General features: G+C 37.4%; 1 protein-coding gene and 1 pseudogene across 5 annotated transcripts in view; one reads left to right on the plus strand and one right to left on the minus strand.

Annotated features, from left to right (window-relative positions):
- Nucleotides 1–12,808, minus strand: part of TPR (translocated promoter region, nuclear basket protein) — a 78,568-nt gene that overhangs the window by 12,817 nt on the left and 52,943 nt on the right. For 2 of the 5 annotated variants that reach the window (XM_064594233.1, XM_045877349.3), the window contains exons 42-49: nucleotides 12,674–12,764; nucleotides 9,077–9,261; nucleotides 7,841–7,909; nucleotides 7,632–7,726; nucleotides 4,965–5,071; nucleotides 3,891–3,998; nucleotides 3,608–3,764; nucleotides 1,760–1,878 (exon numbers count right to left, since the gene is read on the minus strand). In XM_064594233.1, coding sequence (XP_064450303.1) covers nucleotides 1,760–1,878; nucleotides 3,608–3,764; nucleotides 3,891–3,998; nucleotides 4,965–5,071; nucleotides 7,632–7,726; nucleotides 7,841–7,909; nucleotides 9,077–9,261; nucleotides 12,674–12,764 — 931 coding nt within the window. The remainder of the gene's footprint in view (nucleotides 1–1,759; nucleotides 1,879–3,607; nucleotides 3,765–3,890; nucleotides 3,999–4,964; nucleotides 5,072–7,631; nucleotides 7,727–7,840; nucleotides 7,910–9,076; nucleotides 9,262–12,673; nucleotides 12,765–12,808) is intronic. The other 3 variants (XM_045877350.3, XM_045877347.3, XM_045877346.3) reach the window with 3 other exon arrangements.
- On the plus strand, nucleotides 10,511–11,913 carry LOC135364730 (protein SEC13 homolog; annotated as a pseudogene).

Genomic DNA, 12,808 nt, shown 5'->3' on the forward strand with positions numbered 1-12,808 from the left:
TCATTTCTGCCCATTACACATTTTCAGTGATACTGTTAAAATCTTTAAGTCAGATCTTATCATCACTCTGTTTGAAGCCCTCTACAAGCTTCCTAAATCCATAAAAGCCAAAGCAATTACAATGATCCACTGGGCTTCTCTTCCCTATCCCCTCCTGTCTTCTGCTGGCCTCTCTGGCCTTACGGTGCCTAACCACACTGGCCCCCTTGCTGATCCTGAATATGCCACACTGCTCTGCCTTATAGATACCTGCTATACACCTCATCTGCAACACTCCTTCCCCCCAAAACCGCACAGCTTTGCTCCCTTGCCCTTTCCAGGTCTTTACTTAGAAGTCATTTTCTTAGTAATGCTTTCTATCAAATCGCCTGGCACATGGTAGGCACTCAAATATTTACTGACTCAATGAACTGCTCAGATGAGGAGGCTTACTGTTTTATATTACCAAATAAATTCAAAGACACCCTAATTTTATAGTATACTGTAAAAGGGAACAAAAACCGTATTTTCTTGTGCAAGCCCTGATAAGATAAAAGTGCCCATTCTACTGTTGAAGATAATTTTCATGGGATATCAGAAATATAAATGGGAGAAGAGCTCTTCAGCAATTGTATTATTAATAACTATGGTAATGATAATTTTTGAGTCTTGCTGAGTGTAATGCATTGAGTTATATAATTTACATACATTATTTCTAATCTTGACTGCAAGGTTAGTTATGATTATCCAAATTTCATAATAAAATATATATGCAGACATTTAAAGTTATTAGCTGTTCCAAGGTAGATGTGGGATCTGAACCTAGGGATGTTGGCTTATAGGCTGCTGTGTCAGGGAAAAGCAGCTGATAGGCAGGAGAGATCTTGAGATAGCAAAGTCCCACGACTGAAAAAAGATAACTGAGCAGGTCTTCCATAGAATGTGAAGGTTCAATGGCAGAATTTGAGAATTACTGCTGTAAACAATTCAAAATAAAAATAATCTGTGTGGATGACTGGGTACTGTATTTCTTCAATTAATAAAAGTAATTCCCTACCTAAACATTTTGAGACAGATAAGCTAGTATAGTGTATTGTTTAAGAGTGGAGTCTCTGAAGCCAAACTTCTTGAGTTTGTATCCTGGCCTGCCCATTATTTATTAGTTATGTATTTTGGAAAAGTTATTCAACGTTTCTGTGCCTCAGTTTCCATATGGGTGATTACCACATTCGGTTGATGTGAGAATTAAGTAAGGTAATATATGTAAAGGGCTTAGAATGCTGTCTGACACACAGTAAGTGCTCAATAAATGTTAATTATTTTTTTGAAAGTACCACAGAAATAATTTTTATTGCAGGAAAAATACATAAAATAGCCTTTTTCAAAGTTAACTTCAAAAACTTGAAAGTCAAACTTTGAAACTGTTTACGTAAGTAAATTTCAATTATTTTTTGAGCAACAGACCGCCTACCCTTCAACTCTCCAAATCAAATCTCATGTAAGAATCCTAATACGTAGAACAAGTAACAAGAAGCTCCTTTGGTTTAAAGAGGCAGGAGACTGAAGTACTTAGCTGCCCTCCCAGTGACCCATCCCTCACAGCCCTCTGGCACCTCTAGTCTTAAAATTACATTTCCTTTAATAAAATACAATTTCCCTTTTAAAGAAACCATTTTTAATTAAGGAGGAAAAAAAGAACGATCTATTTGTTACAACAAAATCATCTTTTGCAAACAAGTCTGGTGTATCAGTTGTGTTGTACTCAAGAACAGGAACTTACCTACAGAAGAGCTGGATGGAGGATCCTGGCTGGTAGAAGGAAGATCTGACTCATCAGACGCCTGAACAGGTTCTTCTTCCTGCTGGCTATCAATTTCTAGGCCTGCTTCTGAACTAATACTAAGAAAGGAAAACAAAAATTGATTAGAAAATGCAAAACTGGTCCTTGAGGTATCCTAAATTGTTCCCAAACTCTTTCTGACATAGTTTATCACTTCAATAACCCCGTGCTTCCCTCTAACTCAAAACTGTAGACTCTTGATATTGGTAACTGTATTTTTTTTAAAGGAGCCGGGGAAAAGACAGCTCAAGTTGCTTTTTCCTTATTCCTCTTCTCACTAGGACATGTTCCAACTTTAGTTTTTATTTCCCCTCTGTTATTTTATTTTTTTTTTCTTTTTGGCAAAGGATGGTTCACATTCTTGACAACATTTATAAGAGATACACTATACAGATTTTGAAATCTCAAAACACTTTTCTAGGAAAGCAGAGTACTAAAATAATTCACAAGTCCTAACTAAACAATGTACCACTAACCCACCATGAGCTCTAGCCCAGATGAGACATGCTGCGGGTACGTGAATTCCTGGCTCCATGGCTGTAACTCCAACACTCTCTCTCCCATTCAATAAAGCACATGAAAACACAAACAAGGGAGAAAATAGCCCAAAAGTAAGTTGAATCTGCTCCAGTTTTATTATCTGCAAACTTCAGTGCAGTCATTAGTAACAATGTATCTGAAAGATCTCTCTCTTGACTACCTGCCCAAGTTGAGAATTACTAGTGAAGGGTAAAGTGCATGGGGCTCAAGTCACAGGTCAAATCCAGTCTAAGCCAGTTACCAGTGGCCCAAGCAAGTTATTTTAACATGTTCTGAGTCTGAGCTTTCTTACTGTAAAATGGAGAAAATACTTAGTAGAGATTTTGTGTGGGTTAGAAATGACATATCTAAAGTGACTTGCATACATGATATGAAATTAATGGCAGCTAGTATTCTTAGCAGGATCTATTATCTCCCCCAAATTAAGCAGCACTGTGTGAGAGCGTAATAGTAGGCTTGCTTTTTTCCTCATATACTAGAACTGGTCTATACTTATGCTAAGAAAATATTGCTAAATAAAACAAAATCTTTGAGCTCCATCTAGGAAATCTGTGTTCTACTTCTAGCTGTGCTTCTTTGAAGTAGTCCAACTTTTTTATTTTGTAAAGAATTAGGTTCTGCCTTGAAAGTTAAACACTTCTCCAAGACCACTGTCCAGGGGTTCTTTGCATTAAATTACTCCTCTGACATAAAAAAAAAAAAAAAAAAAAAATCTAGATGATGTGTCATAAAATATTTCTTTTGTTAAACTTTGTTTATAACTGATGTGTTAAAATGTAGTCAGGTCTTAAAAACTACTACAAAGTTTCTAATTTTTAAGAAGTCTGCATTTCAGACATCAAGTTCTAAACGCACATAAAGAAAGAATAAATGAGGTTCACTTGAAAGCCCACTACAAAATGGAAAGTGAGTCATTTCCTAATTTTCACAGAATGACTTCTTTCTTAGGGAAAGTTCAAGCAGCTACATGAATTGAAAGCTATTAGTGATTTTAAATAAATCATTTTTCTAGAATACATCATGTAATTTTCAGGGAGATAAACATTTAAAAAATTACTTGTCTGCTGTAATAATATCTAAATCCTAAGATATATTACTATGTGCAAAAATTAGTCTTCCAAAATGTATGGCTTGTTTTATTTTTGTAATGGGATGCTACTAAAAAACAGCTCAACAAACTATTTCCTGGCTAAAGGAAAACAAGTGTAAAAGTCTAAAGCAAGCAGAAATTATAAAGTAAATATTTACCCTTCAGATTCTGCCTCCACAAATACTTCATCTCCATCATCACCTGTTGCTGTTTCATTTGTTGTGGATAAAGTGCCAGTGGATGTTGTCACCATTGGAACAGACTGAGAGGCATGCTCTGAAGCATCAGAGGTGGTACTCTCAGTGAACACGGTCACTTCAAAATGAAAAGAAATGAAAACTTTAACTTAGTGGTTTACTTAATTTTTAGCCAGAAGATGTCACACAGTTTTCCATTTTACCAATAAAGCACATAATCTATTAGTCTGCCTGTGATACCTACCCGGGGCTGCTACTTGTAGAGGGGTAGTGGGAACACTTCGGCCACCTGACTCTTCCTCATGAGCTAGGAAGAGGGGTGTTTCGTACATTCCTAAACCTAAAGACAATTCTAAATATTAATGAATGATGGAAAGAACACAGAACTGTCAATATGCCAGGTATCTGAAAGAAAAACATGCATCAGTAGAGACACACAACTTTGCTGAAGCCCACTAATTAGCCCATCAGGCAAAAATCAATTGTTCAAAAATATAAATATAATTGAAACACATACTTTAAGTTCACAAACATTCAGTATCCTCTGAAAATATATCTAAAATGCTGCTCTTATGGGTTGATATAAGCTAACTTATTGAGTACCCAACTATGAACCAGGTACTATGTTAGAATCTACTCACCAAAACTACGAGATATTACTCTTCCCCTTTTTGCTAAAGAAATCGAATTTCTAGGGGGTTAATTTTCCCAAAGTTACAAAGGTAGTAAATGGTAGCATTCCAATTTAAGCCTAGATCTGTCTTCCAAGTCTAAACTGTCCTATAAAATAAAAAGTCATATAAAAATTTAACTTTATATAAAACGTATATTATATGACTTATATGAGGGCTGCAGATTAATCTTTTATTTTGAGCTTGTTATAAAAGTAGTATGCTTTCCTTACTCACTTACAAATTGTCATACAGCCTCTCACAAATTTAGTTTTATGGATGCTGACTGAGGATTAAAAGGTAATTAATTCCACAAAGAGCACACTCATGTTCAACAACCAACTTACTATTACTTAATTTAGGGGTCGTTTTATTCCACGTATTTTAAATATTTTATCTTTCTTAATTTTAATGTTAGTGGAAAATATCTAACTAGTTTATTTACTAAACATAAAGGTAAGATTTATATGTAAAGCAATGTTTAACATGTAGTAAATATAGCTTTTCTCATAAATTTGCACAGGAATTAGATACCACTTAAAAAAAATTTGTATTTGCTCACTTAAAAAAAAAAAAATCACATCAGAATAGCTTATTACTTAACATGTGTGAACCCAAGAGATCTAAGCATTTATTCATCTATTTACCTCCTTGAGAAGCAAGCTGGCCAAGATCAGAGTGACTTGAACTTGTTTGTGGCATATCTTCAGGTGGCCCAAACCGGAATCTAGGAACACCAGCAACCTGTGGGGAACTAAACAGACAAAAATGAACTTAAGATAAATTTTAAAGTTACTTTGTTTAAACCACAATGATGGAAAACAATACAGGAGAAGGAAGAATAATCACAAAGCAGGAAAAAAAAACAGACTGGAAGTAAAGCTGATACAGAAATCCTTATAATAATATTCTCAAAATATCAGGTGTGAATAAATTTAATATTATACATGACTCATATATATGTATTTTACATGTAACTTTCAAGTCTCCTGAACTATCTATGCCTCACATTTCCTGAATACGCTGGACATCTATCTCCATGCAGATACACTAAAAACAACACAAATCTAAAATGAGATGTAACAAAAAAAGAGAATGAAGTCACAAGACAAAGTTTTGCCTTAGTTTTTACTGCTGAGTCAGATAAATCAAGTCACCTCTAGCCCATTTCCTATCTGAAAGAGCTCACTAGATGGCTCCCAAGGTCTAGAAAAATTCTAGTATTAGGTGGCTAGACACTTGTTTCCCCCTTGTTCTAGTAACACTATCATCCATCTTCCAGGATATAAAACAGCATTATCTCTCTTTGCCCATTCCTGACCCTACCTTCCTTCACTAGCCAGCCCCTGATGTTTACAGATTTTGTCTATAACTCTTCATTTTCTTTTGCACATCAACATTATTGCTTTAGTTAAGGACACATCCTCTTTCAGGTGGATTTAAAAATTTATTTTCATAAAATTATTCTACTATAGAAGAACCTTGCATTCTGAGCTATGCAAGAATCTGTTGACTGGCTGTCACTCAGAACCTGTTTATTGGAGTCTGTTTCTGACAGGCTGACTTCCAGAAGGGAGGGGCAGACAGTGATTAGTTGGCTTATAAAACTGTGTTAATCACGATGAGTTATGGTTAACTGCACAAGTTTAAAATAGGTTTTGATAGGGGCGCCTGGGTGGCTCAGTCAGTTGAGTGTCAGCCTCTTGGTTTTGGCTCAGGTCGTGACCTCAGGGTCGTGGGATCGAGCTTCGCCTCAGGCTCTGTTCTCAGCGTGGAGCCTGCTTGTTCCTCTCCCTTCCCCTCTGACCTTTCCCTGCTCCCCCTGCTTCTGCGTGCGCACATGCAAGTGTTCTCTCTCAAATCAATTAATCAATAAATAATCTTAAAAAAAAAAAAGGTTTTGATGGCTGGCTATATGTTACCATATACTACAGAACAATCAATCTTTTTCCAAGTTTGTGGAAACTTTTTCATTCTGATATTCAATTACATCCTGCCATGCAGCTAATACTTCAGCCACAATTAAATGTGTACTTCACGGAAGTACTTTTTTATCCTTTAAGAGTAGTGGTATAGCACAAGTTAACATAGGTTCTAGAGCCAGACTGACTGTTCTGAAACCAAAAACTGCCACTTTTTGGCTGTCTGATGTTTGACAAATACGTTAACATCTCTGTGCTTCCTTATCTGTAAAATAGGAACAATAATGGTATCTTCTCTCATAGCTATAAAGATGAAATAAACTGATTCATGGAAATGTAAAGTGTAGGTGTTCTTTTCCAAGACTCAGTTCAATGTTGTCCCCATTAAGTTGTCTCAGATTCTTTCCCCCTAATTGCTGGAATAAATCACTTCTTTGTATTAAGCCTACTGCTTATGCTTTTATTCTTCTAGATTGTTTAGGTGACAATTAGTTCCTCATATACTTGGCTTTCGAAATAATACCATCCCATCACAATCACTGTCATTACAAACACCTTCATTAACATCTGCAAGGCATTTACTATGTGCCAGGTAATATTCTAAACACGTTAGCATAAATTCAGTTCACTTAATTCTCACAACTTGTATGGCAGGAATTACTGTATTATTATTCCCATTAGTAAAATGAGGATACTCAGGAATAGAGAACCTAAAAAACCTGATAAACTAGTAAGCAGTACAGCTAGGTTTCAAACCTGGGCATTCTGACTCTGAAGTCTTTGTATTTCTTTCTTTTTAAAGATTATTTATTTGAGAGAGAGAGAGAGAGGGCAAGCATGGGGGGGAGGGGCAGAGGGAGAAGCAGACTAGCCAGGGAGCCCAATGCAGGGCTCGACCTGAGCTGAAGGCAGACACTCAACTGACAAAGCCACCCAGTCTGTGTTCTTAACCATCATTATTCTGCCTTTAGATCTCAAATTCCTGATGGAAGCAACTATATTTCATTGACCTTTTTTTTAAGAGAGAGAAAGAGTGCACAGTGTGTGAGTTGGCGGGGAGGCAGGAAAGGTGAAGGGGCAGAAGGAGAGGGAGAGAGAATCTTAAGGAGGCTCCATGCTAAGCTTGGAGCCTGACACGGGGCTCGATCTCACGACCCTGAGATCGTAACCAACAAGAGTTGGACACTTAACCCACTAAGCCACCCAGGCGCCACCCCCTTCATTCACCTTTATATAATTTTCCCCAAACTATATCCTCAACCCTCCTATCACAAGTGCTTAGTACACAATAGAGGACTCAACAAGTAATGAATCCACAAATGTAAACAAACTGACAGGGAAAGAGGAAGAAAATGATTAGTCACAAAATACGCTTCTCTTTCATTAACTTACTGAATTGCTTCAGCAAATCCATCAGTACGATGTGGCACCACAAGAGTTGGAGTACTTGGAACTGTTCTGTCTTCATCATCAAAAAAATGCTGCTGCTAAAACCAAGACAGAAAATGGGGAATAAACAGGTATGACAGAAACATACATATGGACTATATACATAGTTGCTGAACAAATGAGTCACTTCTACATAATGGGTAGATAGTTACCATGCCACCGATTCCTGGAGTCAACTGAAGCCCCCGTCCAACAGACTGCCTCCGAGTCATCTGAATTCTCTGTGTCAAGAAAGGAATTACTTGTTTTCAGGAATCAGGCAATCAAACAAGAACTAAGTACCAACAGATATAGCTTATTACAATGGTAACAAGGTAACTGAAATGTTAGCAGATAATACAACCATCAGGATATCTTCTCAGGAAAATTTGCCAATATTTGCACTAAAGAATTCCGTTTTAAATAGTGATAAATTTTTAATTGTACAGATTATATTAACCAGCAAATATTTTATTAACCAATAGACAAAATATTAACCAATATTTAAAACCAATCTCTGATCCTATTTTATTTGTATGTAACTAATCTAGTTTCTATTTCCTTAATCTAAAACATTAGTAAGCATGACTTCAGATCTTAAAGCTTAATTCTCTTTCGGAGTTCAAACAGCAATACTGTCTTCATATAAGCTGTTTCCCAATTTAGAAAATTCTAAATTGGTAGATTTGATGTATTTTGCAGGATCCACACACAATCCATTAAGACTTTATATTTTTATAGAATGAGGTTATTTTCATCTGTAGTATTTTAGTAGAATCTCACTTGGCAGTTTTCAATAGACTTTGTTACAGGGTAAGACTCAAGCTAGATTACTAAGAGCTTTGTAGTTTTCCTGCTCTGCAAGAGTTTCTGATTAAGAGATGTCCAACTCTATTACAAAGAGTGCTACATGTTAAGGGTCATGCATCCTTTCATTAATTATAAAAGTGGAAATTAAGATGTATTATTGAAAAAAAAGTCTCTTAAACAAATTTCTTTTTGGAAAAAAAAAACAACAACAACACACACGTGCACCTTAGAGAAAGAAACATTCAAAATACATGGTGGTGGTGGTTAGCTGCTAAAATAAAATTTACTTTAATTAAAATCCAAGATGCTTTTTTTTAAAATCTGTAGAAAAAGTGTTCTTTATTTGCTAGAATTGTAACCATTTCAATTTATACACAACTTTTAGTAAGCCTTGCCCTTCCAAAGTTCACTTTATTTATGAAGTAAACTACTGCCATATTTCAAGGAAAAAAAAGAAGAGATTCATTTCAGTTCAAAAAACTTTATAAAAATATGCTAAAACATTAAAAAGTTCACTTAATTTCTGGAAAAAGTAGTATCTAATGGAAAGAAGGAGAGATAAAGCCAAGAGTTTTCAGACTGACCAGTACTTTTACTACCTGAACAGGTGGTCCCAATTCTTGAGGTGGAGCATGAATGGTCAGTCGTGGGGGAAGAGGGTGTGGGGGGCGTCTTGGAGACTGAGGTGCTCGAGGAGTCTGTCTTTCAGATGCTGATGATGGCTGCTGTTCTCTAGAAATGTCCTGGGAGAAAGAGGACTCTGCAGTAGCTGTATTACCTTCACCTATAGGAAGAGAGAAGCTTATTTTTAACTTTTAAATTTACCACAGAATAACTGGGACAATTCCCTAGAGGTATAAATCTCACCACTAGGAACGTTCACCTCACCAATACTTTCAGAAGGAAAGAAGTGAGGTGTGGAGAATGGGAGTGCAATTATCAGCTGTGTGGCCTACAGCAAGTCCCCTAACCTGTTTGAGTCTGTTTCTTAGGTTGGTTAATGGAACCAACTAAAAGATACTTTTGTTATTTCGGATTTCTTAAACTTTGAATTTCAATGGTTCTTCACCTGTCTAGGTCTTCTACATATATGGTAGAAACAAGAGAAGCGGTCTCTCACTGTGAAAGTAGGCTATCAGAATTTAGTGGTTTTACAAGTCTGAGGTCTGGGGAAAAAAAAAGTCTGAGTTCTGGAATCGGATTCTAGCTATAACATTTAATAGCTATGACCTTTTTTTTTTTTCTTTTTTTTTTTTACACAATCTCTACGGCCAACACAGGGCTCAAATTCATGACTTTGAGATCAAGAGTCACATGCTCTACTGACTAAGCCAGCCAGGCACCCCCTCTCAGATTAGATATTAACTGGTACCTAAACTGACAAGCTTATTGTAAGCTTTGAACAGCACAGGTTCACTTTCAGGAGATTTTTTACAGTGCAGCACTATAAATGTGTTTTCTCCTCCTTATGATTGTCTTAATATTTTCTTTCCTCTAGCTTACTTTATTGTAAAATCACAGTACAATACAGTACAAAAACATGTTAATCGACTGTTTTATGGTATCAGTAAGGCTTCTGGGTCGATAGTCGGCTATTAGTAGTCAAGTTTTTGGGAAGTCAAAAGTTGTATGTTAATTTTTTACTATGCAGGGGGTTTGACATCCCTAACCCTGGCACTGCTCAAGGGTCAACTGTAATTTAATACAAGCACAGTTGCTCAGGAAAAGCATTCTTTTCGTAATTTTCTGGCAATATACCAAATCCATCCGCTAACTTAATTTTATCCAGATCACTAGGCCTATTTTTGCTTGACTGTAAAAAACAAAGTCTCCAATGAGCATCTATTGTATGCTTTGTATCTGGGAAAAATGGCTATAAAAATTAGCCCTAAAAAGGCAAAAAATACTTCCTCCTGTATCCCAACTATATGACACACACAAGATGTTTCTTAAATCTACAAAATGTTTTATAAAATGTAAATTATGGACCAAAGTATCATTAATTTCTCTCCTTATGTCCCTTAGAAAGTAGTACTATTTTTTAGTATATGGATTATTTCTTTTTCTTAAAAAATTTAAAAGTTTAGGGGGGCGCCGCTGGAGCTGCCACGTCCGGGACCGGGAGCTGCTGCCATTGCAGCCATGGTGTCAGTGAGCTGGGGGGACCTGTGGACACCTCCCATGAGGACATGATTCACAATGCCCAGATGGATTACTATGGCACCCGCCTAGCAACCTGCTCATCAGACAGGTCTGTCAAAATCTTTGATGTGCGAAATGGAGGACAGATCCTCATTGCTGACCTCAGGGGTCATGAGGGTCCTGTGTAGCAAGTGGCCTGGGCCCACCCCATGTATGGCAACATCCTGGCATCCTGCTCCTATGACTGGAAAGTCATTATCTGGAAGGAGAATGGCAACTGGGAGAAGATGCACGAGCACAAGGACACAACTCCTCAGTAAACTCTGTGTGCTGGGCCCCCCATGACTATGGCCTAATACTGGCCTGTGGGAGCTCAGATGGGGCCATCTCCCTGCTGACATACACTGGAGAGGGCCAATGGGAAGTGAAGAAGATCAACAATGCTCACACTATTGGCTGCAATGCCATCAGCTGGGCCCCTGCTGTTGTACCTGGAAGCCTCACAGATCAGCCATCCGGGCAGAAGCCCAACTACATCAAGAAGTTTGCATCGGGCGGCTGTGACAACCTCATCAAACTGTGGGAGGAAGAGGAGGATGACCAGTGGAAGGAGGAACAGAAGCTAGAAGCACACAGTGACTGGGTTCAAGATGTGGCCTGGGCCCCCTCCACTGGCCTGCCCACCAACACCATCGCCAGTTGCTCCCAAGGTGGTGGTGTATTCATCTGGACTTGTGATGACACCTCAGGCAATACGTGGTCACCCAAACTATTGCACAAGTTCAATGATGTTGTGTGGCATGTGAGCTGGTCCATCACAGCCAACATCCTGGCTGTCTCTGGCGGAGACAGTAAGGTGACCTGTGAAGAAGTCCGTTGATGGGCAGTGGGTGTGCATCAGTGATGTCAACAAGCACCAGGGTTCTGTGTCTGCTTCTGTCACAGAGGGCCAGCAGAACAAGCAGTGACAAGACAAGCAAGGCCCAGCTCCCCACATGCTGACTCCAGGACTCCCCTTTCCTGGACGAACTGACCAAATAGCTGGGAGGAACAGCTCCAACACGATTACTTCCCCAGGAGTAGTACAAATGCAACCAGATTGATCATCTGCCTTAACATGATTTGATATGGTTTATAATTTACTGTCCTGCTGAAAGCATTCATGTTATGAGGAAAAAGCTACAAATGATCTTCAAATCTATTATTTTAAAATATTTTTGGCCATTTTTATGTACCTTTTGGGTTCAGGAATTATTTGGGGGGTTTTGTTTCCAAAAAAATAAATTCATATTGCTTATAAAAAAAATTTGTAAGTTGAAAAGTTGCTTATGCCCTTGCTTTATCTTAATTCAAATGAGGATATATCTTGCACTTTTAAATACACAGGCTTATATGGAAACTTAAGACACACTGTTTTCCCAATAGTCTACATATATAAGGTTTTACTATATTACCATTTACGATTTTAGCTCAGTATTATCTGTAAAATCAGAATAATATACCAGATGATCACCAATTCCTTAAAACACATTTAAAAAGGATTCTAAAATAATTTTCTATGATTTCCATAATCCTTTAATACCTCCCTTGTGAGGTGTGGACTCATCTTTTCAAATATTTAACAAAAAGTATGCCACAATGACCAAAATATCTTTTATTCAATGGAAAACCAGCCAACCAGTAAAGCTCCAATACCCACAAAACCTTCAAATGTGGGGCTTGATTTAGACAACCTCTTCTGGCTGTGAACTGCTAATACTGCTGTAAGAGGTCCCTGATTTAAAATAGCAGCAACACATTGTATTTGTAATACTTTACAGATTTCAGAACGCTGGAATCTTAAAGAAGCCTGGTGTATTTGAAAATACAGTATGACTTTAGAGTGATAAATATAGTAGACTTTATAAGAGAATAGTAACAAAGCTAGAAAGAAGCCAATCTCCTGCTTGCCAATTTACTAAAGTTTTATTTCCTACATGATAATTAAATGCAATCCTAGTTTAGAAGATATTACCAAAAGTATTCAACTAAAAAGAGACGAAGGAAGGTCTCACCACTGTTTTGAGAATCAGCAGCTCTCTGATTACTTTCACCTCCACCCATACTTTCTTCTGTTTCTGTACCTGGATCAGTCCCATCACCACCCTATAAACAAAATATGATGACTAAGAGCAAATAAACCAAACAAT

Source organism: Mirounga angustirostris, unplaced genomic scaffold (genome assembly GCF_029215605.1).
Source record: "Mirounga angustirostris isolate CCGP_5_RB_7025 unplaced genomic scaffold, mMirAng1.0.hap1 SCAF_6, whole genome shotgun sequence".
Lineage (NCBI taxonomy): Eukaryota > Metazoa > Chordata > Mammalia > Carnivora > Phocidae > Mirounga > Mirounga angustirostris.